Consider the following 24,205-nt stretch of genomic DNA (forward strand, 5'->3'; position numbering starts at 1 on the left):
CTCAATTGTCTTTTTCCTAGGAGCCCCTGTAAACAAGTACAGGTAGCGTGCCCCTACCCATTAAAAAGTGTTCTTAGCTGTACCTGCTAGCAGTTTCTGTTTGGTTTAGATTTTGTTAAACAAATATATATTATATATTTCATATATATATATATATATATATATATACACACACATACCGGTATCTACACACATACATTATTAGCCCTTTATCCTAAACATTTATAAGAAAATCTTTGCTTTGTGCTCTGGCACTACAGGACACCCAGCAGTAGAATGGTTAATCAAAGAGTGAAACTTCATACCCTGTCGCCTAGCACAAAGCTGCCCTATGCAGTAATCGGATGGCACTCAGTACAAAACCAAGCCTTCCTGTCTGTCACCAGAGATCAGTTGCCAAAGGCCGAACAGCTTTGACATGGATATTGCCGGTGTAGCTGTTACTTTAACCATGACATCACTGAAAACATTGTTATCCTGAGCACACATTGCTTCAAAGCCAGAAACAAACCAACCATAGAGAGGTGTGTGTTACTGTTCTGCCTTTTAGAGTTACCCTTTTCACCTGAGGCTTTTGCATTTTTACTTGATGTTTTTATAGCCTCTTTTAAAGCATTTTCAGTTTAGTTTTCTTATATCTTTATTCTTAGATCCCGATACATTTTCACCAGAACGTTCACTCTAGTGATGCACTTCCTTCACTGGTTGTGAAAATGGAAGTATGACAGTAGCGGGAGCTTGGTGGGAATAAGGTTATCTTTGTGTGTTTGATCATAAAGAGGATTCCCTACCATCATGTTGCAGCAGATTTTAAGGGATATGTACATCGATCCTGATCTTTTGGCTGAGCTGAATGAGGAACAGAAACAAATCCTCTTCTACAAAATGAGGGAAGAGCAAATAAGACGTTGGAATGATTGGGACAAAAGTCTTGACAAGGAGGAATCAAAGATGAAGATTAAAGCCAAGTTCCAACACAGTAAGTAGTTTTTAAATTAAGACAATACTACTTGGAAGTGAAATATATAATCTATCTTGACCTTAAAGGATAAGTTCACCTTTTTAACAAAAATAATAAATATACATTTTTTGCAGGTAAAAAAATATGCATTTATTATTTTTGTCTGCAGGAGCTTAGAAGGCATTGCACCTGTGATCAGTAGATCGCTGATGCCCTGCAGGTCTCCTGCACACCTGTCAGAATATCTGCTTTCCGTATGGGATATACAAGCAAGCAGATTTTCTGACAGGAAGCTTCAATCAACTACCACAGCGTTCCACAGCGCCATGGTAGTTCAATGAAAACTACAAGCCCACAACTGCTAAGGCTACCGGAACGTGTAGGCACTCATTCACAGAACTATGTTTTCAAATCTGACAGATAGTACGGGGAAACTTCTCCTCATACTATCTGTCAGGGGGGGGGGGGGGGGGGGGGCGTCAGGCACGGCTGCAGCTATGGGAACATGTTACATGTTCCACCCTAAAAATGGCTGGATCATGTAACATGTCCCCAAAGGTGAACTTATCCTTTAAGGCCACATGCACATGGTTGTATTAAAATATTCCTATATATGCTGGATCTTTTTGTGAGGAGCTGGTAGAGAAATCCCCCAAAAATGCTTGTTTTGATGCCTAATTGTGCAGGTTTATGTACATTTATAGGTGCATGGCATTTAAAAGGGTATGTATATAAATTAATTTTTTTGGTTAGAATATTAAGTTATTCTAGCCTCTAAAATGCATTTACATGCATGTATGTGGTATACATGTAAAAAGTGTGCTTGGGGAATTTTTATACCCCTTAATGCAGCATTCAAAAATGGGTTTAAAGCCTGTAAATACATTGGCATGTTAACTAACATGCATCTATGTTCAAGTGTAAAATGCCCGATGCCTTTGTATTTTCATGTACATGTGCATGAGGTCTTATAATTGAGGGTGCCACAGAAGGGGCAATGTAGGGGCAGAAATGTTTAGGTAAGGTTCATTCTTCTTATTTCATGTATTTTTGTATGTTATTATTGTCATAGCTTTTGCTTGTTCTCAGTTAGACTAAAGTATTCTATAGGATTGCATAATTTATAATTCTAATAAAGGTAACAATGATAAAAATAATAACTGATTTAATGTTAATTTTCTTGTAAAGTGTATGCATAGCTAAAAAAATGTTGACAGTTGTCACTGGAACAGGTGTCTTCATTGAAAGATTTTTTCTTACCTCCTTGCTCCATTACTCAATATCTCTTTTACCCTTTTTTTCCTTTTGCCTATTTCTCATTCTTACTCCACCTCATGGCATGGCCTGTGGTTTTACTCCTGACCAATGCTTTATCTTCTCAATCCTTTGAGGTCCAACTTTTTATACCACTATATGCTCTGTACATGGGTGGGCTCTGTATTGGCCACTGAACATGGTGGATCCTTTAATAGAGCTACCCAACTTTAGCCTGTCCATTTGGCCTGCATCACAAATACATATTAACATATTGGGTGCTGTTCTGGATACCGCCTTTAATTAGATTTATCTCACTATAATATGAAAAATCTGGACTCCATAGTTTTCCTATAAATATCAAACACCTCTTGCTTCTCAACAGCAATAAATGGGTCATTATAGTCCTGGCAAACACCATAAAATTGGAGTGTGGCCCAGGGAGGTGGGAGGAACTTATTAACCTTCCTTCCCTGTCTTTCCCTTCCCCCCTTTTTTTCCTGTCCTCTTCCTTTCCTCTTTTCTCTCGATGTCTTGGGGTTCAACATTTACCCCCCCCAAAAAAATTTTTTTAAATAATGGGAGGATTGGTATGACCTGGTTTGTAAGCAAGGATGGCTGCTTGGCCACTGCCTTTTTGTGTTTATAGGGTCCATGGATCCTTGACCTATGTACATTTATTGCAGTCTCTTGCTTCTTATAAGTGTTGTGCCTATATGTTTTTGTCTTTTGCACTGTCATGCTGATTCTTCTAAATGCCAATGGCGCATTGGCACTCTAACTCGGATGTTGATAACATCTTACTGTCTACCTGATAAATACTTCACTGTGAAGTTGATGGTTTGGTCCATTGCTGTTTTCTACTTATCACTCTTTTGTATACCGGTTTTTCTATTTACCTAAATGTTTCTAGATAAAACATTGTGAAACCATTGTGCATTGGTTAATGTTGTCTTCCCCAGAGCATAACTGCCCACTAAGATATAGGTTAAATCCAGTTTGTAACATGGATGTGTCTGCCCAAATAAAAAAAAGATTTTATAAATAATATTGAATTCCTTTAATCTAATTGTTGAAGCTACAGTTTCAAAATTAGTAATCTATGAGCTTTGGTCACAGGCATGTATATTCATATGCCAAAATTAAGAAAGCGTCATTAAGAATATGATCTAAATGTAGATGTCCGGATTAAAAATTATGAGAAAGCGACAGTCCAAAAGCTGAACAGAATTAATAAAGAACATACTACACTATTTACTATCAGAAAAAAAAAATAAAAAAAATATATATATATCTCCCAAACGTATTGGGGTGACTGCCTTTATACACACATGAACTTTAATGGCATCCCAGTCTTAGTCCGTGGGGTTCAATATTGAGTTGGCCTACCCATTGCAGGTATAACAGCTTCAACTCTTCTGGGAAGGCTGTCCACACAGGGTGTCTATGGGAATGTTTGACCATTCTTCCAGAAGCGCATTTATGAGGTCAGGCATTGATGTTGGACAAGAAGGCCTGGCTTGCAGTCTCCGCTCGAATTCATCCCAAAGGTGTTCTATCGGATTGAGGTCAGGACTTTGTGCAGGCCAGTCAAGTTCCTCCACCCCAAACTCACTCATCCATGTCTTTATGGGCCTTGTTTTGTGCACTGGTGTGTAGTCATGTTGGAACAGGACGAGGCCATCCCCAAACTGTTCCCACAAAGTTGGGAGCATGAAATTGTTCAAAATGTCTTGGTATGCTGACGCCTTAAAAGTTCCCTTCCCTAAACTAAGGGGCCAAGCCCGACCCTTGAAAAACAACCCCACACCAGAAATCCCCCCCCTCCACCAAACTTTACACTTGTCACAATGCAGTCAGGCAAGTACTGTTCTCCTGGCAACTGCCAAACCCAGACACGTCCATCATATTGCCAGACAGAGAAGAGTGATTTGTCACTCCAGAGAACATGCCTCTGCTGCGGAGTCCAGTGGTGGCATGCTTTACACCACTGCATATGATGCTTTTCATTGCACTTGGTGGTGTAAGGCTTGGATGCAGCTTGGATGCAGATGCAGTATAAGCAGTCTGCATGCCTAGGTGCTTGATTTTATACACCTGTGGCCATGGAGGTGATTGGAACACCTGAATCCAATGATTTGGAGGGGAGTCCCAATACTTTTGTCAATATACAGTGGGGATCGAAAGTTTGGGCACCCCAGCTAAAAATTTGTATTAATGTGCATAAAAAAGCCAAGGAAAGATGGAAAAATCTCCAAAAGGTATCAAATTACAGATTAGACATTCTTATAATATGTCAACAAAAGTTAGATTTTATTTCCATCATTTACACTTTCAAAATAACAGAAAACAAAAAAATGGCGTCTGCAAAAGTTTGGGCACCCTGCAGAATTTATAGCATGTACTGCCCCCTTTGCAAAGCTGAGACCTGCCAGTGTCATGGATTGTTCTCAATCATCGTCTGGGAAGACTAGGTTATGTCAATCTCAAAGGTTTTAAATGCCCAGACTCATCTGACCTTGCCCCAACAATCAGCACCATGGGTTCTTCTAAGCAGTTGTCTAGAAAACTGAAACTGAAAATAGTTGACGCTCACAAAGCTGGAGAAGGCTATAAGAAGATAGCAAAGTGTTTTCAGATGTCAATATCCTCTGTTCGGAATGTAATTAAGAAATGGCAGTCATCAGGAACAGTGGAAGTTAAAGCAAGATCTGGAAGACCAAGAAAAATATCAGACAGAACAGCTCGCAGAATTGTGAGAAAAACAATTCAAAACCCATGTTTGACTGCACGATCCCTCCAGAAAGATCTGGCAGACACTGGAGTTGTGGTACACTATTCCACTATAAAGAGATACTTGTACAAATATGGTCTTAATGGAAGAGTCATCAGAAGAAAACTCTTCTACGTCCTCACCACAAAAATCATCATTTGAACTTTGCAAATGAACATATAGACAAGCCTGATGCATTTTGGAAACAAGTTCTGTGGACCGATGAGGTTAAAATTGAACTTTTTGGCTGGAATGAGCAAAGGTACGTTTGGAGAAGAAGGGGCACAGAATTTAATGAAAAGAACCTCTGTCCAACTGTTAAGCATGGGGTTGGATCAATCATGCTTTGGGGTTGTGTTGCAGCCAGTGGCACAGGGAACATCTCACGAGTAGAAGGAAAAATGGATTCAATAACATTTCAGCAAATTTTGGATGGTAACTTGATGCCATCTGTGAAAAAGCTGAAGCTAAAGAGAGGATGGCTTCTACAAATGGATAATGATCCTAAACACACCTCGAAATCCACGGGGGATTACATCAAAAGGCATAAACTGAAGGTTTTGCCATGGCCTTCACAATCTCCTGACCTCAACATAATTGAAAGTCTATGGATAGACCTTAAAAGAGCAGTGCGTGACAGACAGGCCAGAAATTTTAAAGAACTGGAAGACTTTTGTAAGGAAGAATGGGCAAAGATACCTCAAACAAGAATTGAAAGACTCTTGGCTGGCTACAAAAAGCGTTTACAAGCTGTGATACTTGCCAAAGGGGGCAGTACAAGATATTAACTCAGCAGGGTGCCCAAACTTTTGCAGATGCCATTTTTTTGTTTTCTGTTATTTTGAAAGTGTAAATGATGGAAATAAAATCTAACTTTTGTTGACATATTATAAAAATGTCTAATCTGTAATTTGATGTCTTTTGGAGATTTTTCCTTCTTTCCTTGGCTTCTTTATGCACATTAATACAAATTTTTAGCTGGGGTGCCCAAACTTTCGATCCCCACTGTAGTGTGTGTGTGTGTATTTATTTATTTATTTTTTTAAATTAATATTCTGCATTCTGCAAGGGCTATTGTATTTTTGATTATTTGTTTCATCTTACTTTCATGATAAAACCCCAATATTTCATTATAACATTATGTAGACATGCACCATATAAGACTAGTGGTGTTCTGCAAACATTCCTTCTGCATCGCTGAAGTAGGATGTCAGAAAATAAACAGTAGCTTAGTAGCAATATGTACTAAAGTTTTTCTTTTTTTCATTGTTAAGCTTTCAAATCCTGTCCATTACAGTAAATGCAGTCAAGGAAATGTGAAGGAATTATTTATTATTTTTGTTTTATTTTTAATAATATATATGTAATAAAAGGTTTTTTTCTTTCCAAGTCTAAGATCGTCAACCAACAAATGTTTTTTCATGAAAGCTTTGCTTTATGGGTAAGAGACATAACATAAAGGACATGTGAAGATTATGCTAGTTGAAGGCAATATAAAATGTCTAACATAAAATATAAAGTTGAAACTTTGGTTCAATAATGTAAGTCATGTTTGAACTTAGACTAACCTTACTAGCACAATAAACATCTTTGAAGCAACACATCCTTTTATATGTTACCAATACTTTCATTAGATTTACAGAATTACATTGTATACCTGTTGCTATGCAACATGTGAGCAGTTTAGTGGCATATATAAAATTATATTACAGTCTAGTCATCACTCATAGGAGCTAAGCTCTCTGGAATACAAAGAAAAGTGGTTTTGATAGGCCTATTTCCACTCAAGTGTAAATAAACCGTTTCGCTGCTAGATAATTTTTCAATTTTTATAATGTGCAGAAAAAATGCACTTTGTGGACTTAACCCATTACAGACCCCCCAAGCTAAATAGTTCATGTATAGGAGAGGATACATAAAATTAATAGATAGTATTATTACTTTTTGTACACCCCAATACTCTTGCTCAAATGTTGATCAGAGCAAAATGCTCAATAGAAACCTATGCTGAAATTATTTGTAGTATGTAAACTATCAATTAAATAATTAATATAAAACTGCATTTACTTAAATCTTATTTTAGCCTAAAAACAAACATTGATAGTATTTCAGCTTACCAGTCCTTACATATGGTTTGTGCCTTAGTTTTCTTTTTCACGCTTTTTGTTACCTTACTTTAAGCCATTAACTCACTTCCTGTCCTAGGGTGACAATCCTACTGAACAGTGTTGTCACTCTAAGACAGGGACTGTGTTAGGACTACAAAACAGTATATTAGGAATGCATAACACTTCCCAATCACTTCTCCATTAGACCAGGATGTTTTGTAGTCCATGGAGATAGCAAGCCACAATGTTAAGTGATAACAGTCCAGAGGCAGTGAGTAACAATTGTCAGCTTACAAGATTTTTGGTTGGATGAATAGTTTTTGTTGAACAGATATAATAAAACACTATCAATGGTGTTTGACAAATACAGATAAGAGAAATTTATTGTTAGCATTTGCATACTTTTATAGGCTCAAAATTAAATACCCTTGTAATGTGGTGAAATGAAAAGTTACTCAAAATTGTAAATAGGCAATGCATTTACAAGTTTTACAGCTGACCAATTTAGAGGAAAAATTCAGTTAATTATAGTACCTTTCTTTTTAATAAACTGAACAGATTTTACAGCATAATGCTATGTGGGTCTTCTTCTTTTGGTATGATCATTGCATAATATGGATGTGGGTTATTCTATCTGAAGAAATAAAAAGGTTTATTGTATGTTCCATGCCTGCTGCCATTCATTTATCTCATTGAGCTGGGAAAGTGCTTCTGATCTCCTATAGCCTAGAGGTCTGATTGTTTGATAAGAGGTGGCTGATATATGTTGGTAGAGGATAACATCACCGTTTTGCGGCACTGTTTGATGATGAAGTTTGATCATTATTTTATATTCACCTTTTATGGACTTTTCACATTTTTATATGTATTTATTATGCACATGTCACTCTTGCACTAATCTTGCATAATTATATTGATAAGTTATTTTGTAAATGGTTAGCGCATTGCACTGTGTTTATATATTGATCTTGAACTAGATGAACCAGCTCCTGTGACAGTCAATCAAATTGGTCACATGATCAGACATACCTTCCCACCCCCCAGGTTGTATTTAGCCCATTTAAATGGACAACGGGGCAGGAAGGGGCTAATAAACATGTTACATTTTTTATGAAGCCAGTGACCTCTGTTTTAAATTTTGGTAATGTGTTTATCTTTAGATTTCCCTGTCTATGCAATAGCATTTGGGCCCTTGAAGTGACACTTCTTTGGATTTTAATTGACATGGATTTTCTATCTCGTGTTGATTAGAAGCATTGTAGTATTATAAAGAGTGAACCTGTACTAAAAAGTTATTACCTTCTGAGTTGCAGTTGCAGATTGCTGGTGTAGGTTTACAGGGGCATAGATAAGGGGGGTCATGGGGGTCTGAACCCCCCCCCCCATAGGAGAGTTACCAACCATCCCTGAAGGCTGCAGCCCTCGAAATTTCCACTCACCCGCGAGTGGAAATAAGGTGGAGGTGGCAACAGCTCTGAGGCTAGGGGTGTGTGGGAGGGGTGGCGGTGGTGACAAGCAGCGATCTCCTGTATGGCTTTCAATAAAGCAGCTGAAAGCTGCGTGAGGGAGAGGAGGAGAGCGGCTTTCAGCTGCTTCATTGTAAGCCATACAGGAGTTTGCTGCTTGTCACCACAACCACCCCTCCCACACACCCCTAGTCCTGGAACTGCTCGCCGCCCCCGCCGCTGCACAGAACGGGTTTCTTTCTGCCCTCCCTCCCACTGCCGCTGTGTTCCACCCGCTGTGTTCTTCTCAGTGCCCAGCCCCTCCCTCCATCCTCCCACAGTCCGGTCCGTGCAGCTTCAGAAGATGTGTGGGCAGGAAACTGAACACAGCAGCTAACAGTCACAGCTCTGATGCTTCTGAAGGAGTCATGCTGAGTTTGACCTAACCTTCCTTCCTTCCACCCCTTCAATCCTTCCACTCCCCCTCCCTTCCTTCCATCCCCCCCCCTCTTCCTTCCACCCCCCCTTCCATCCTTCCACCCAGCCCTTCATTCCTTCCTTCCTTCCACCCACCCCTCCCTTCCTTCCATCCACCCCTTCCTTCCACCCCCCTCCCTTCCTTCCATCCCCCCCCCCTCTTCCTTCCATCCCCCTTCCATCCTTCCACCCAGCCCTTCATTCCTTCCTTCCACCCACCCCTCCCTTCCTTCCATCCACCCCTTCCTTCCACCCACCTACCCCTTTCTTCCTTCATTCCTTCCACCCATGCCTTCCTTCCTTCCACCCCTCCCTTCCTTCATTCCTTCAAGGGATAGAAGTTGGGGGGGGCACAGTAAAAATGCAGCTCAGCTGTGAGCTGAACACCCCCAGAAGAACAAATTATCTACGGCTCTGTAGGTTTAGGTATGGGTAGTTGTGCATGATTCCTAGAAACACAATGGCAGGTGAACCAAAGATGGTATCAAGTACAAAAGTCAGAGCCATGCAGTAGAGCAAGCCATGGTCAGGAAACCAGAAGATCAGATGGAGACATGACAACACAAAGGGAAAGATTATAAGGGCAAGATGCAGACTTGGCACACTGCCACAGACAGAGGCGGACTGACAACTCATGGGGCCCCTGGGCAAAAGGGGATCATGGGGCCCCTGTGTCCTTGCCCAAACTCAAAAAAGCCTATGAAAAAGGTACTAGGGGCATCTCATGGGGCCCCCTACTGACCCCGGGCCCTCAGGCAGTGCCTGAGTTTCCAAATGGTCAGTCCACCCCTGGCCACAGAACCAGGAAAGATTTGTGACCTCAGCAGGGCCTTGTAGAATTAATTTTACCATTAGAACTTATTTCTAAGACCTGATTAAACTTTCTCCTGCTCCAAGGAGAGTGATGACATTAGAAAGGAGGGTGAAGGAGATGAAAACAAAAGTGGGGCACAAACTGGGCAGAGTCATAGCAAAACAAATAGAAGGAATAAAGTTTTTAGGTTCCTGTGTTCGTGTTTAAAGAAGATGTGCAAAGTGTAGCAAAGTACGGTAAACATTTAGTGCAACTCATCAGAAAACAAACTGTTTAGATGCCAATAAACTGAAGTCTGATTCTATACTTTTAGTCTATAGTGGGGATTGCCATTGACCTTTACGATGCCTTTTTGAATAAGATTAAAAATATTTAAAAAATTGCAAATAGTATATATTTTGCTTGTGGAATTGCAACAAACTACAGTACTTCAAAATCTCCATAGGTGACACCTTAAAAGCAGGTTACTAGTTTCAAGTTACACAGGAGGTGTGGTGTTAGAATTATTGCTCTGGCTATATAATTTGCAGTGATACCTCACATGTGTGGTTTAGAAATGCGTGAGTGAATTACTTATGCATTCACCTTTCTGCACAAGCACAGGGGGACAGGGGTGCTTTACATTTTTCTCTTTATTTTAATATTTGTATTATTATTATTTAACACTTTTATGGCTAACAAAAGGAATGAGTTCTGTCATTTTTTGTTCCCATGTGACAATTGTTTTTGCTAGAAAATTACTTAGAACCCCTAAACATTATATATTTTTAAAGCAGAGGCCCTACAGAATAAATGTGTGAGTTTTGCAATTTTTTATGTCACACAGTATTTGCACAGCATTTTTTCAAACACAATTTTCTGGGCAAAAAATATACTTTTTTTGAATTTTGATGCAAAAAATCACAATACATAACCCATCTTTTTTGTAAAATATATAAGATGATGTTATGAGTAAATTGATACCAAACATAGTACGCTTTAAAATTGTACACGCAACAAACAACATAAGTTTTACTATCCATAGGTGATGCTTTAACTACTTGTCCTCCAGAGGATTTACCCCCCTTCCTGGCCAGGCCATTTTTTGTGTAACGACGCTGCGTTACTTTGACTAACAATTGCGCGGTCATGCAGCGCTGCGCCCTAATGAAATTTACGTCCTTTTTTCCCCACAAATAGAGCTTTTTTTCGGTGGTATTTGATTGCCTGTGCGGTTTTTATTTTTTTGCGCTATAAAAAAAAGACTGACAATTTAGAGAAAAAAAACAATATTTTTGACTTTTTGCTATTAAACATGTCCAGTAAAAAAAATTAAAAAATCTAATTTTGTCATATATTTAGGCCAAAATGTATTCTGCTACATGTCTTTGCCAAAACAAAATCCCAATACATGTAAATGAATCTTGTTTACACATGGTGGTATATATACTGCAATTTAAACATTTTTTATTTACTAGTAATGGCAGTGATCAGCGACTCTCAGCGGGACTGCGGCGGGCATTCTGACACTGGGGGGACTGACTTGGTGTCACTGACATCCGCAGTGACACCAGTACAGTGATCAGTGCTAATAAAAAGCACTGACACTGTACTAATGGCACTGGGCAGGAAGGGGTTAACATGTGGGGCGATCAAAGGGTTACCTGTGTGTTGTATGCCATTTTACATAGTGTGCTGTGTGTGTGATTCACTGTAAGCATACTGCTTTGCATGGCTGTGCAAAGCAATTCGCAGGAGCTGACAGGGGAGAGAACTGTATTGTTTACAAACAGTTTCCCCCCCCCCTTGGAGATGCTCGGCAATCACCGGCGCCGGCGAGTAATCACTGGCCGGGACCCAGTAAATGGTGGCGTGGGTAGGGAGCGAGCGCCCTCTTCCCTGGAACTGCAAAATCAAGTATATATACACGTGATTTTACACACCCGTGCTACCCTGTAGCAGTACTTCTGGTGGGAAGCAAGTGTTTTATTATTTATTTATTTTACACGGTTTTACATTTTCACTGATTTAAATAGGTTTTTTTGCTGTCACAAGGAATGTAAACATCCTTGTGAAAGCAATAGGTACGTGACAAGTACTCTTTATGGAGGGATCTGGGGTCTATAAGAGCAAGAGGCAGAAGCTGTGGGGGGGAGGATTTCCCCTCCCACTGTTTGTAATAGCAATCATAGCTAGTTAGCTGCTCTGACCGCTATTACAAAAGAACCAACCACTGGCTCTAAATAATGGGACAGGGATGATACCTGCATCTGTAGGCATCATCCTGGTGCAATTACTAAAAGATCAGTGATGTACCATTTAGATGACTGGTCGGCAAGTGGATGGCATCCCTTGTAATAGCTGGGGCAGTGACAGGCCCTGTTTATGAAGAGATCTTGGGTTTATTAGACCCCATATCTCTTCTCTGCTCTTCAAAGCACCAGATAAAACCTAGATCAGTTTGATCTGATTCTTTCACAGGCCAGTAATGGTCTGTTTACATTAGACCAAAACTGTAACTAACAAAATACTCATTGCTTCCAGTTTCTTAGACCATACAGATGATCTGGTCCTCAGTCATCTCTATGGTCAGCCAGCAGAACCTCTGGCATCAGTTCTGTTGCAGGAGAGACTGGGGTGGCAACGGGAAGGAGGGGACCCACTTCCATGGCAAGTAAAAGCAATCTGGAGGCTAATTAGCTGCTCAGATCACTTTTACTTTATTCAGCTTTGCTGGCTGAAAAAAAAAAAGATGCAGCCATGGCCCTGATAAAACTACTCAAACCTGAGGATGTACAGGGACGTCCTTCAGTGGCCTGTAGTTAAAGCATTATTTTATTAACTGTTGACCCTATGTTGATCTTGCTTTTACACTCCATTTAAGAAGCCAAGTGGCCCAGAAAAGACAGTTACAGGAGTTGTGTCAAATAATATTACACTGCCAGGAGTGTTTACATTTATCCTTCATTCGTATGGTTGAATCATTCCAGAAGAAAAAAAAGGTAGTTCCAACTGTTTAAAAAGTGTTAGCTAGATTGGTGGCTTTAATTTGTTTGACTTAGGACTAGTCTACAGCCCGCATGCTAAAATACTGCTACTAGTTGTGTAGGGGTGGTGTGATGCGCTATTACAACACACTGTTTATAATTTTTCATTTTCATTTATTGAATTGTCACAAAATGGTATTTCATTGAAGTCTATGCACTGTAGCAAATTGGGATGTACTGTGGTGCTGTGAGCTGTGTTGCAAAAAATTCAGACATGCTGCATTTGTATGCAGTGCACCACACCTCACCTCAGCATTACAGTGTGAATAAAGCACATAGAAAACAATTGTGTTCTATGTGCCCTATTGTTAAGCCCACAATGATCTGTGCAGATCAATGCAGCTCAATGTAGATGGTGAGAAGAGCCCAAACAACTCACCACATAAAGAGATAAATTTCAACATTATTAAAATCCATAGCCATATACCATTTAGCCATAGCCCATTCTCAAGATAATGACCAGAAGTCATCAGTAGGGGACAACCCAGATATATCTAGCCAGGGGGACCATGTGGTGTTGAATCTGTTTTAACCCACTCTGTGTTGGTAGATATATTTTTCCAAACGCCCCGTATCCACCATTTGCGTGATACACTCTTTCAAGGTAGGAAGGTCAACCGACTTCCAGGGGCTAAGAATTAACTTCTGTGCTTGAAATAGGGCTCTAGTGATTGCCTGTGTATGAGGGTCTTCCACCTGGAAATTAGGCAGAATGCCCAAAAGGCAAAGTTAGAGTAACCTGGAATATTCTATTAATAGCACTAAGGACTCCCTTCCAATATAGCTGAAGCTTGGGGGCAACTCCACAGTAGGTGAATCAAGTCCCCATGATCTCTGGAACATCTAGTACACATAGGGTCTGCTCACACATCCATTGTTTTAAGTATTGCAGGTGGACCCAAAGAAGAATGTAAAGCTGAGATAAGCGCTGTGTCACATTAAGGGAGCAAAGCCTCACTGTCTGTAGGGCCTCTTCCCACTGCTCCTTCTCAAATATATCAACATTCCTTTCCCACCTGGATGCCACCCTAGAGCGATAAGTCCTTCAAGAAAACATTCAGTAACATTGAGTACAGTTGTGGCCAAAATTATTCAACCCCCACTGAAATTGAGTGTTTTGGCCAGTTTGACATTGCTTTTGATCATTCAGTCATCTTGCTTACATTTACATTAAAGAGGCACTTGTAGGTCAGACAAATATAACATAACAGTTATAATGAAATAACCACAAATGTCTTTTCTGTGCTCACAGCATTATCAGTTTTATTCAACCCCCAAGTGACATTCAATCTTAGTACTTAGTACAGCATCCTTTTACAGTTATAACAGCTTTTAAACGTGAAGCATAGCTTGACACAAGTGTCTTGCAGCGATCTACGGGTATCTTCGCCCATTCTTCATGGGCAAAGGCCTCCAGTTCAGTCACATTCTTAGGCTTGCGCACTGCAACTGCTTTCTTTAAGTCCCACCAGAGGTTCTCAATCGGATTTAAGTCTGGTGACTGCGATGGCCACTCCAAAATGTTCCAGCCTTTCCTCTGCAACCATGCTCTAGTGGACTTGGAGGTATGCTTGGGATCATTGTCCTGTTGAAAGGTCCAACGTCTCCCAAGCCTCAGGTGTGTGACGGACTGCATCACGTTTCCATCCAATATCTCCTGGTACTGAAGAGAATTCATGGTACCTTGCACACGCTGAAGCTTCCCTGTACCTGCAGAAGCAAAACAGCCCCAAAGCATGATTGACCCTCCACCATGCTTCACAGTAGGCAAGGTGTTCTTTTCATCATAGGCCTTGTTCTTCCTCCTCCAAACATAGCGTTGATCCATGGGCCCAAACAGTTCTAATTTTGTTTCATCAGTCCACAGAACACTATCCCACAACTTTTGTGGTTTGTCCACATGGCTTTTGGCATACTGCAGTCGACTCTTCTTATTCTTTGGAGACAGCAAGGGGGTACGCCTGGGAGTTCTGGCACGGAGGCCTTCATTACGCAGTGTGCGTCTTATTGTCTGGGCTGAAACTTCTGTACCCACATCTGACAAATCTTTTCTCAGTTCCTCAGCAGTCACACGGGGACTTCTCTCCACTCTACGCTTCAGGTAGCGCACAGCAGTCGAAGTCAGCATCTTCTTTCTGCCACGACCAGGTAGCGTTTCAACAGTGCCCTTTGCCTTGAATTTGCGAATGATGCTTCCTAAGGTGTCTCTTGGTATGTTTAACATCTTTGCAATCTTCTTATAGCCATTGCCCTTCCTGTGAAGAGAAATCACCTCTTCTCTTGTCTTCCTGGACCATTCTCTTGCCTTCACCATGTTTGTAACCACACCAGTAAATGTCTAGAAGGAGCTGAGTATCACAGTCATTTTAAAGCTGCCTAATTGGTGCTTATTATGCTTGATTGCTGCTCGGTGACATCCACAGGTGTTTTCAATACCTGATGGAAAGCACCTGTATGAACCTCTGTTCTTCAGAGTGGTAGTCTTTAAGGGGTTGAATAATTGTGGCAATGAAGAAACCACATAAGAACCATTTACTACTGTATTACATAAACAATTGATGTCATTTTAGTTGCATTTGGGTAGTTACAACGTCCTTGTAGGATTTGATTCTGAATACAATTCCAAATGTACACTATAGTCCCTAAACCCCTTTACAGCATTGGGGGTTGAATAATTTTGGACACAACTGTAGCTGGTTGAAACAAAACCTTTATAAGAAGTAGTTTCAGACATGAAATTGAATATATGAGTGGGCGACTGAACCCAATCAACCACTCCTGTCTGCGACTGAACTGCGTGCTTCATTTGTAGATAATAAAAATGCATGTGTTGGGGAATATGAAATTTAGCGCATACGTTGGAAACAACTTATTAGACATACTGCTGGTTGTTTTGGATGGCTAAGTTCTTGCTACATGTTGCAACTGGGACACAAGATAATATAGTCATGGGTTGGGTAAAGCTAAACTGCTGTCATCCTTAGACTGCTCTAATTTCACCCTGGGGGGCTTGTTATGCCATAGGAAGGAATGAAAAATGGAATTTATAATGCAAAACATTTTTAGGGGTATAACCATTGGGGAGTTGTGCAAAATATACAAAAACTGTGGCATAAAAATTATTTTTATAAGATTGCTTTCCCCACTGCAGACAATTTCAGCCTATTCCAAACTTTAACTTTGTCCCACATGCGAAGCAACAGGGATGATAGATTAAGGCGGATATAATCAGTTGTATGAGCGGTGACAATAATACCCAGATACTTAAAGGAAGGAGAGACTGGTATATTAATCTGGTTACTGGTTTAGTAATCTGTGGATCAGGAGTAGCATAAAGTAGCATAATTGAGGATTTAGTCTAGTTAATAGTTAGGCCAGAGTAAACCCCAAAAATGGTAATGAGAGACAATGCCTCAGCCAAACAAGTATTTCTGTCACACAGTAGAAGAATGGTGTCATCTGCATAAAACATAATCTTATCCTGTTGCTCACCATATTTAAACCTACATATGGCAGGATGGGAGCGAATGAGAGCGGCTAGGGGTTCAATTGCAATGGCAAATAAAAGGGGGTACAACAGGCATCCCTGTCGAGTACCTTTATGTAAAGAGAAGGTTGGAGATATCCATCCTGTCTCTCTAATGGCCATCTTAAGGGAACTATAGAGCAACCAGGATAGATATGTGGCACCAAAACTTATGCATTGTGGCCCATAAGTACTGCCATTCGATGCTATCAAAAGATTTGTGTGCATCCAGTGACAACAGTGCTCTGTCACCCATATTGTCTGGCTGCGACTCAATATTAAAAAATAGTCTGCGTAAATTGATTGCAGTGGATTTTTTGATTGGTCTGAGTGTATGATGGCGATAATAAATGTATTTAACCTTATAGCCAAGACTTTGGACAAAATGTTTATATCGCTTTGTAATAATAAGATGGGTCTATGAGACCCGGGATCAACAGGGTCCTTTCCAGGTTTCAATAGCAGTATAATATTAGCCATAGCCATTGACTCTGGAAGACACTGCAATTCCCTTGATTTGTTAAATACTTCAAGTAGGTGGGGCGAATTGACATCCCCATATTGCTTATATACCTTCATAGGGAGGCCATCGTCCCCCGGGGTCTTAGAGTTGGAAAACGAAGTGGTCACCAGCTGTAATTTTTCCAATGTTAGAGGAGCATCCAGGAGTTTTCTGTTGGTAACTGACAAGCAAGGAAAATAAGCCGACAGTGACTCCTTGGAATAGCATTGTTTAACTTGATACAAATCTGAGTAGAATGCTATGAGCTCAGCCATAATAAGCTCTGGGGAATTTATTTCAGGTCTGCTACGAGTACGCAGTGCCCCAATGGATGAAGTAGCTTGCTGAGAGTGCACCATTTTGGCTAAGAGGCGACCAGTCTGCTCCCTTTCCTCATAGAATGCTAATTTGTTAAAAAAAAAGTTTTCTATCTGCAGAGGATGTAGTAATGCGATCCAATGTCTCTTGAGCCAATACCCAGGCTTTTCTGGTATCGTCAGGGGGTTAGCAATAAAAGCAGCTTTCAATCTACTCACCAGCTAAGCGGCCTGTTCCTTTTGAGCGTTTGTTGCCCTCTTAAAGGCTGTAATATCTGATACAAAAATCCCCCTCAAGTAGGCTTTAAAGGTGTCCCAAAACAGCCCCAAATTTGAATGGTCTGAATGATTGTGCTAGAATGTTGTTATCTGTACATTTACAGTATAGCCGTATGGGAAGGAAAAAGATGCATTCAAAATGCATTTAGTTTCATGGGCACCCATGGAAGAGCAGTTCAGAGTCTAGGTCTATGCAGGACAAAATTGGTGAGTTTTAGAGAAACAAGCGAATAATTTCTGGCCCCCTCCTCAATAAATTTCAAAAGGGCCATGTGGTGCCCTGCACTACCAAATGGAACTGGTGATGCCTATCTAAGGATGTATCAAGGTAACAGTTGACATCTAAGGAGAAAAATAGGGACATCAGGGCTGCTCATCTGGTAAGTCAGGAGCTCTCTCAAAACAACACAATTAAAGGGGGTGGTACATAAACAAAAGCAAGAATACATCTTAGCATATTTAAGCGGCATGTCAAAAATACAAATCTACCTTCATTATCAATTGATTTATCTAGTTCTTGAAAGTCCAGAGCTCGGTATATCAAAACACTTACCCCCCCCCTCCCCCGTGAGTAGGAGGTGTGGGTGGAGTGATACGCCCAGTCCACCCAAGAGAAACCCAAGCAAGACAGTGTATTTAGTATGAGATGGGTCTCTTGCAGGGCACAAATGGCTGGCAGGTATTTTCAAAGAGCAGTAGAGACCATGGCGCATTTAACCAGATTATGTCCCCTAATGTTCCAAGACAAGACAGGAACGGGCGTCATCATAACATAAAAAAGATATTCTGGGCAGGGCTAGGAGAGTTCTCTGGTGGTGTGCTGTATGTTGGCAAGGTAATATTCTCACATATGATTGGCTGCAAGACATATCAAAAGAGCTTAGTCCTAGAGATGGATTTGAAATGAACTCGACAAAATACTCAACAAGCCACCCTGTGGGAAATGCTCTCGAACAACAGTGCACAAAAAAAGGAACAAGCAAGTGCCATAATGCCATTAGGGAGATGGTGTTAACAACCTGGTTGTTGCAGATCCATTGCTCTCGATAGTCTCTCTCCTGGACTCGGACATTCAGGGTTTAAAATGGCACAGAAAAAGAGGGAACTGGTATAAACTGAAGTAACAGTCACTACAGTAGATGTAGGTGGAGGACAACTGGTCTCTCCTTCCCCAAAGCAGGGGAGTATATCCAGATAAACCTTTGAACTGTAATGGTTGGTGTTCAACAAATGGGACAACTTGTAGTGATATGCTCTCCATAGAAAAACTGTAATGTATACTCCCAGGCAGGACTTTAGATGGAAAGAACATCAGGAGGGTGGCCCCTAGAGGACAAAGAGCATGCAATACCTACAGCATATCAGTCCTCTTTAACGGCATCCCTCCTTGATTGCTAGAGCACCTTTTCATTAGAATCAATCCAAGCAGAGGCATCCACTGCATTTTTAAAGAAGTGGGCCTGTCCCCTGGCTATAATGTGGAGCTTATCCGGGAATAGCATAGCATAATTCACCTGCAGCCTTTAAAGTCACTTCTTAACATCTGTGAAGTGCATCCTGCGCCGGTGAACATCAGCTGAAAAATCTGGCTAAAAAGAAATTCTGGCTCCATTGTACTGGACGTTGTGGTGCTCTCTTGTAGGACAATTTCTTTGTCTTTATAATTCAAGAAACCTGCCAACAGTGGCAGTGGGGGGTTTCCCGGTGATAGAGGCCTAGGAGGTACCGTGTGCTATTTCCACAGAGTATAAGGGGGTAAAAACCTCCTTAACAACGATCTCAAGCAGCCACTGCTCCACAAATTCCATGGGATCCTTGCCCTCCACTTTTTCAGGGAGTCTTACAATCTGAACATTGTTTGTCTCAAACAGTTTTTAATGTCCTTCACACTCAAAACAGTGGCCTTGGCCAGCCTGACAGTAGCTTGTGTATCTCGTGTAAGGGGGCAAGCTTATCTTCCATATTGCTGATTCTGCTTTCAGCAACCATTGTGCATTCTAATCTTTTGCAGATCCTGCTGGATCAGTCCCACTTCCTCCTTTAGCCCCTCAAAATGTTCCTTCAGGGTATTCACAGAGGTGGTGCATTTATGGACAGCTCTAAGTATTTCGGCATGCGTGGGTTGCTCGCTGTCCTCCTCCTCCTCTGCGTCTGTAATGGACTGATCAGGCTGAGCTGTAATAGAGGACAGGCCTTTAGCTAGCTTCTCCTCCTCCCATTTGGCATGAAAGGTATCAGAGGAAGCCTCTATGTCTTCCTCTATGGCCTGTCCAGTCGAGCCTGACAGCTTCTGGGCATAAAATCATATCCCTGGGGGGATCCTTCCCAGTAGTTTTGGCTTTAGGCTGTTTACTCACTGCATCCTTTTGTCTATCCGCACCACGCAGAATCCATTGAGGAAGAGATGCTGCGGCACCATGTTGAGTCTCTGGCTCAGCATTGTCCTCCTTGGCCTTTGCGGGATACCATGGCTAGTAATACTAGATCCAGATAAACCAGGGGAAGCAGAAAGTAGTGTGGATGGGTTTGGTAGCTAGAAGGATGTGTCCTCGACGCTGGGAGCAAGACCAATTCAGGATCAATGGTGGAAGCTCTGTGGGAGACGTTGGCTCACATGCCACTCTTGACCACACCCCGCACTTTGGACTCCCTGTCATTAATGGCAGTGCAATTCAGAATTCACTGGAAGTTCATCGACAAACTGCTAGACCAATTTCCATCCATTTTTAGAATCCTCCTTTTAAATCTCATGAAACTTTTCCCTCTTGGATTTAACTATACAAAGATTTATAATGCATGCTTTCATAGAAATCGCATTTTACCTACAAAGGCTAAGTTCACCTTTAGTAACATGTTATAAGTTGCACTCTATTCAGTCCAGCAGCCCCACACACACCCCGATCCCGCACTATGACAGCAGCCAGGGAATACTCTCTGAGACACTGCTGTAACAATTTAAAAACAGAGCTGCTGTGTGGGGCTCTGCCTATACAGGCGCATCATTCATTCATAGTTATAGATGGCTTGTGAGGACATTGGTGAGTTCATTGATTCTTCCAGCTTTTCAGTAACTCTCTGCCTGTATGGGAGGTACAGGTTGAAAGCTGTAGTGAGAGTCTGCAGGAGCCTGACATAAATCGCAGGTGTAATGCTGTGTGGACTACTAAGGAAAAAAATAATAAATGCATATTTTTTTCACTTTAAAAAAGTAATAAATGTGTGTTTTTTTTTCAACAGTCAACTTATCCTTTAAAACCTTTGCACCGAGCGTATGCAAATATGAGGCCTCTCAGCGACTGGGCCTTGGCACCGAAGGGCCGCATATTTGCGTACCCAATGTAAAAAAAATGTGCTGAGAGTGCACACCCTGCACGCTGCCGGCACATTTGCCACAGCCTCACAGTAAAGTCCAAATCACTACTTGCGTTCGGGAGCTTTCCAATCATGTGACTGCCGTGACAGCCAATCACGGTGGTCACATGACCCTAAACTCTCCCCCGCCTCTCAATGTCACAAACCCCTTAAGGTGCCGGCTCCAAGGAGTTAAACCATGAGTAAAACTCAGCACCATGGACAGCATTGCTTTCTATAAACTCTATAGCAGAATTAAAAGTTCTTGGAAAAGTGTGCATGTACAATTTCATTTAGGAAAAGATATTTTTAATTACCTTGCTGGTCCAGAAGAAAACACGCCTCAGAAACAATGATCCATTAATTTTAATTGTATTGAGATACAATTTATTCCAAAAGACAAAAATTAGCAATTAATTACCTGGAATGTGAGATAAACTGCATTTTGTGCTCCTTTACCGTCCTCCTGGCACTTGTTTGGATTACTTTCTGATTGAATTCTGTGCACATTTTATTAGGTGAAGTTTTACTTTCACTTGCACATTATCTTGACAGTCAAACTGCAGTTTAAAATAACCCCACTTCACCCTACAATTTTCTCTTCAATGAGGTTCTCCTTTTAATAGTATTGATGAGCTTCAGGAAAATGCAGCAATCAAATCAATGGCTCACAGTATCATTGTTATCAATAGTGAGCCCCAGTTTGCAATGACATGATTGGAAAATTTGTTCTAGATGTTCCACAGGGATTCTGTGGATGGCTTATACCCGGATAAAGATTTGCAAGAATAACATTCTCAAATTAAATTAGCACATTAGGTTGTAATGTTCTTCAATTATGCTGGGTTGAGATTGCCTTTCAAAGCAAGCTTATTAGTTCAAGAAATGAACTTGGAAAGAATATGATACTCAACTGCTCTGTCCTTTATCATGGACCATTGAAATCTGAATAGTATTAAGAATGGCTTACATGTTTAAACACTGTTATACTTTAATGTGAATGGAGCCACTATATCTAAAATCAAAATGTAGATTGATATAAAGACATTTATAATTCATCTCATAGGTATATCTGTAAAGGTTCTCATACTTTTATAGAAATTGAGACATTTCACATTATTTTAATAGTTTGAAGACACACCATTGTATGTTATAAACTACAAATATAAGTAAATGATACGTATGCTTCTGTTTGGATTACTGGATAAGAAGTTACCTTTAAAGCCATGGGCGGACTGACAACTCATGGGGCCCCCGGGCAATAGGGGATCATGGGGCCCCTGTGTCCTTGCTCAAACTCAAAAAAGCCTATGAGAAAGGTACCAGGGGCATCTCATGGGGTCCCCTACTGACCCCGGGTCCTCGGGCAGTGCCGAGTTTCCAAATGCTCAGTCTGCCCCTGATTAAAGCTGTTCTTCCCATATCCCAAATCTAAGTTTATCTTCAACACGTGTGTATGTGTGTATATATATATATATATACAATGTTAACTAAATGGATTTAACTTGATTACGGTAGTTTAGTTTTTGCACAATGTGTGATTAGATCCATGTGTAGAGGTGTATTTGCCTGTATGCTAACAAGCATGTTTAAATTAATTACTAATAAATGCAAAGTAAAGTAATGCACAAAAGTTAATTGTTTTTTTTTTGTAGATATGGATGGAATTAAGAAGGGATAATGGTGTGTAATATGTGTCTGATTTTTTATTTTATTACAGGTATTTACCGTATTTTTCGCTCCATAAGACACACTTGACCATAAGACGTGCCTAGGTTTTAGAGGAGAGAAACAAGAAAAAAAATATTCTGAACCAATGGACTGCAGACATAGTACAGGAAGTGACCAGACACTGCGGACACAGTACAGGAGATGACCAGAGACTTCAGACAGTACAGGAGATGACCAGAGACTGCGGACACAGTACAGGAGATGACCAGAGACTGCAGACAGTACAGGAGAAGGACCAGAGACTGCGGACACAGTACAGGAGATGACCAGAGACTGCAGACATACTACAGGAGATGACCAGAGACTGCGGACACAGTACAGGAGATGACCAGAGACTGCGGACACAGTACAGGAGATGACCAGAGACTGTGGACACAGTACAGGAGATGGACCAGAGACTGTGGACACAGTACAGGAGATGACCAGAGACTGCGGACATAGTACAGGAGATAACCAGAGACTGCGGACACAGTACAGGCGATGACCAGAGACTGCGGACACAGTACAGGAGATGACTAGAGACTGCAGACATAGTACAGGAGATGACCAGAGACTGCGGACACAGTACAGGAGATGGACCAGAGACTGCAGACACAGTACAGGAGATGACCAGAGACTGCAGACATAGTACAGGAGATGGACCAGAGACTGCAGACACAGTACAGGAGATGACCAGAGACTGCGGACATAGTACAGGAGATAACCAGACTGCGGACACAGTACAGGCGATGACCAGAGACTGTGGACACAGTACAGGAGATGACCAGAGACTACGGACATAGTACAGGAGATGGACCAGAGACTGCAGACACAGTACAGGAGATGACTAGAGACTGCAGACATAGTACAGGAGATGACCAGAGACTGCGGACACAGTACAGGAGATGGACCAGAGACTGCAGACACAGTACAGTAGATGACCAGAGACTGCAGACATAGTACAGGACATGACCAGAGACTGCAGACATAGTACAGGAGATGACCAGAGACTGCGGACACAGTACAGGAGATGGACCAGAGACTGCGGACACAGTACAGTAGATGACCAGAGACTGCAGACATAGTACAGGAGATGACCAAAGACTGCGGACACAGTACAGGCGATGACCAGAGACTGCGGACACAGTACAGGAGATGACCAGAGACTACGGACATAGTACAGGAGATGGACCAGAGACTGCAGACACAGTACAGGAAATGACTAGAGACTGCAGACGTAGTACAGGAGATGACCAGAGACTGCGGACACAGTACAGGAGATGGCTAGAGACTGCAGACGTAGTACAGGAGATGACCAGAGACTGCAGACAGTACAGGAGATGACCAGAGACTGCAGACAGTACAGGAGATGACCAGAGACTGCAGACATAGTACAGGAGATGACCAGAGACTGCGGACACAGTACAGGAGATGGACCAGAGACTGCGGACACAGTACAGTAGATGACCAGAGACTGCAGACATAGTACAGGAGATAACCAGAGACTGCAGACACAGTACAAGAGATGACCAGAGACTGCAGACATACTACAGGAGATGACCAGAGACTGCGGACACAGTACAGGAGATGACCACAGACTGCAGACATAGTACAGGAGATGACCAGAGACTGCGGACACAGTACAGGAGATGGACCAGAGAC

General features: G+C 41.4%; 1 protein-coding gene across 1 annotated transcript in view; it reads left to right on the forward strand.

The window, feature by feature from the left end:
* Nucleotides 1-488: 488 nt before the first annotated feature.
* The window catches only part of SH2D4B (SH2 domain containing 4B), a 418,243-nt gene continuing 394,526 nt past the window's right edge, over nt 489-24,205 (forward strand). The window contains exon 1 of the mRNA XM_089683343.1: nt 489-979. Coding sequence (XP_089539469.1) covers nt 796-979 — 184 coding nt within the window. The 5' untranslated portion in view covers nt 489-795. The remainder of the gene's footprint in view (nt 980-24,205) is intronic.

The sequence above is a fragment of the Staurois parvus genome, unplaced genomic scaffold, assembly GCF_062004578.1.
Source record: "Staurois parvus isolate SC_StPar_1 unplaced genomic scaffold, SC_StPar_1.0 ptg000306l, whole genome shotgun sequence".
NCBI classification, from domain to species: domain Eukaryota; kingdom Metazoa; phylum Chordata; class Amphibia; order Anura; family Ranidae; genus Staurois; species Staurois parvus.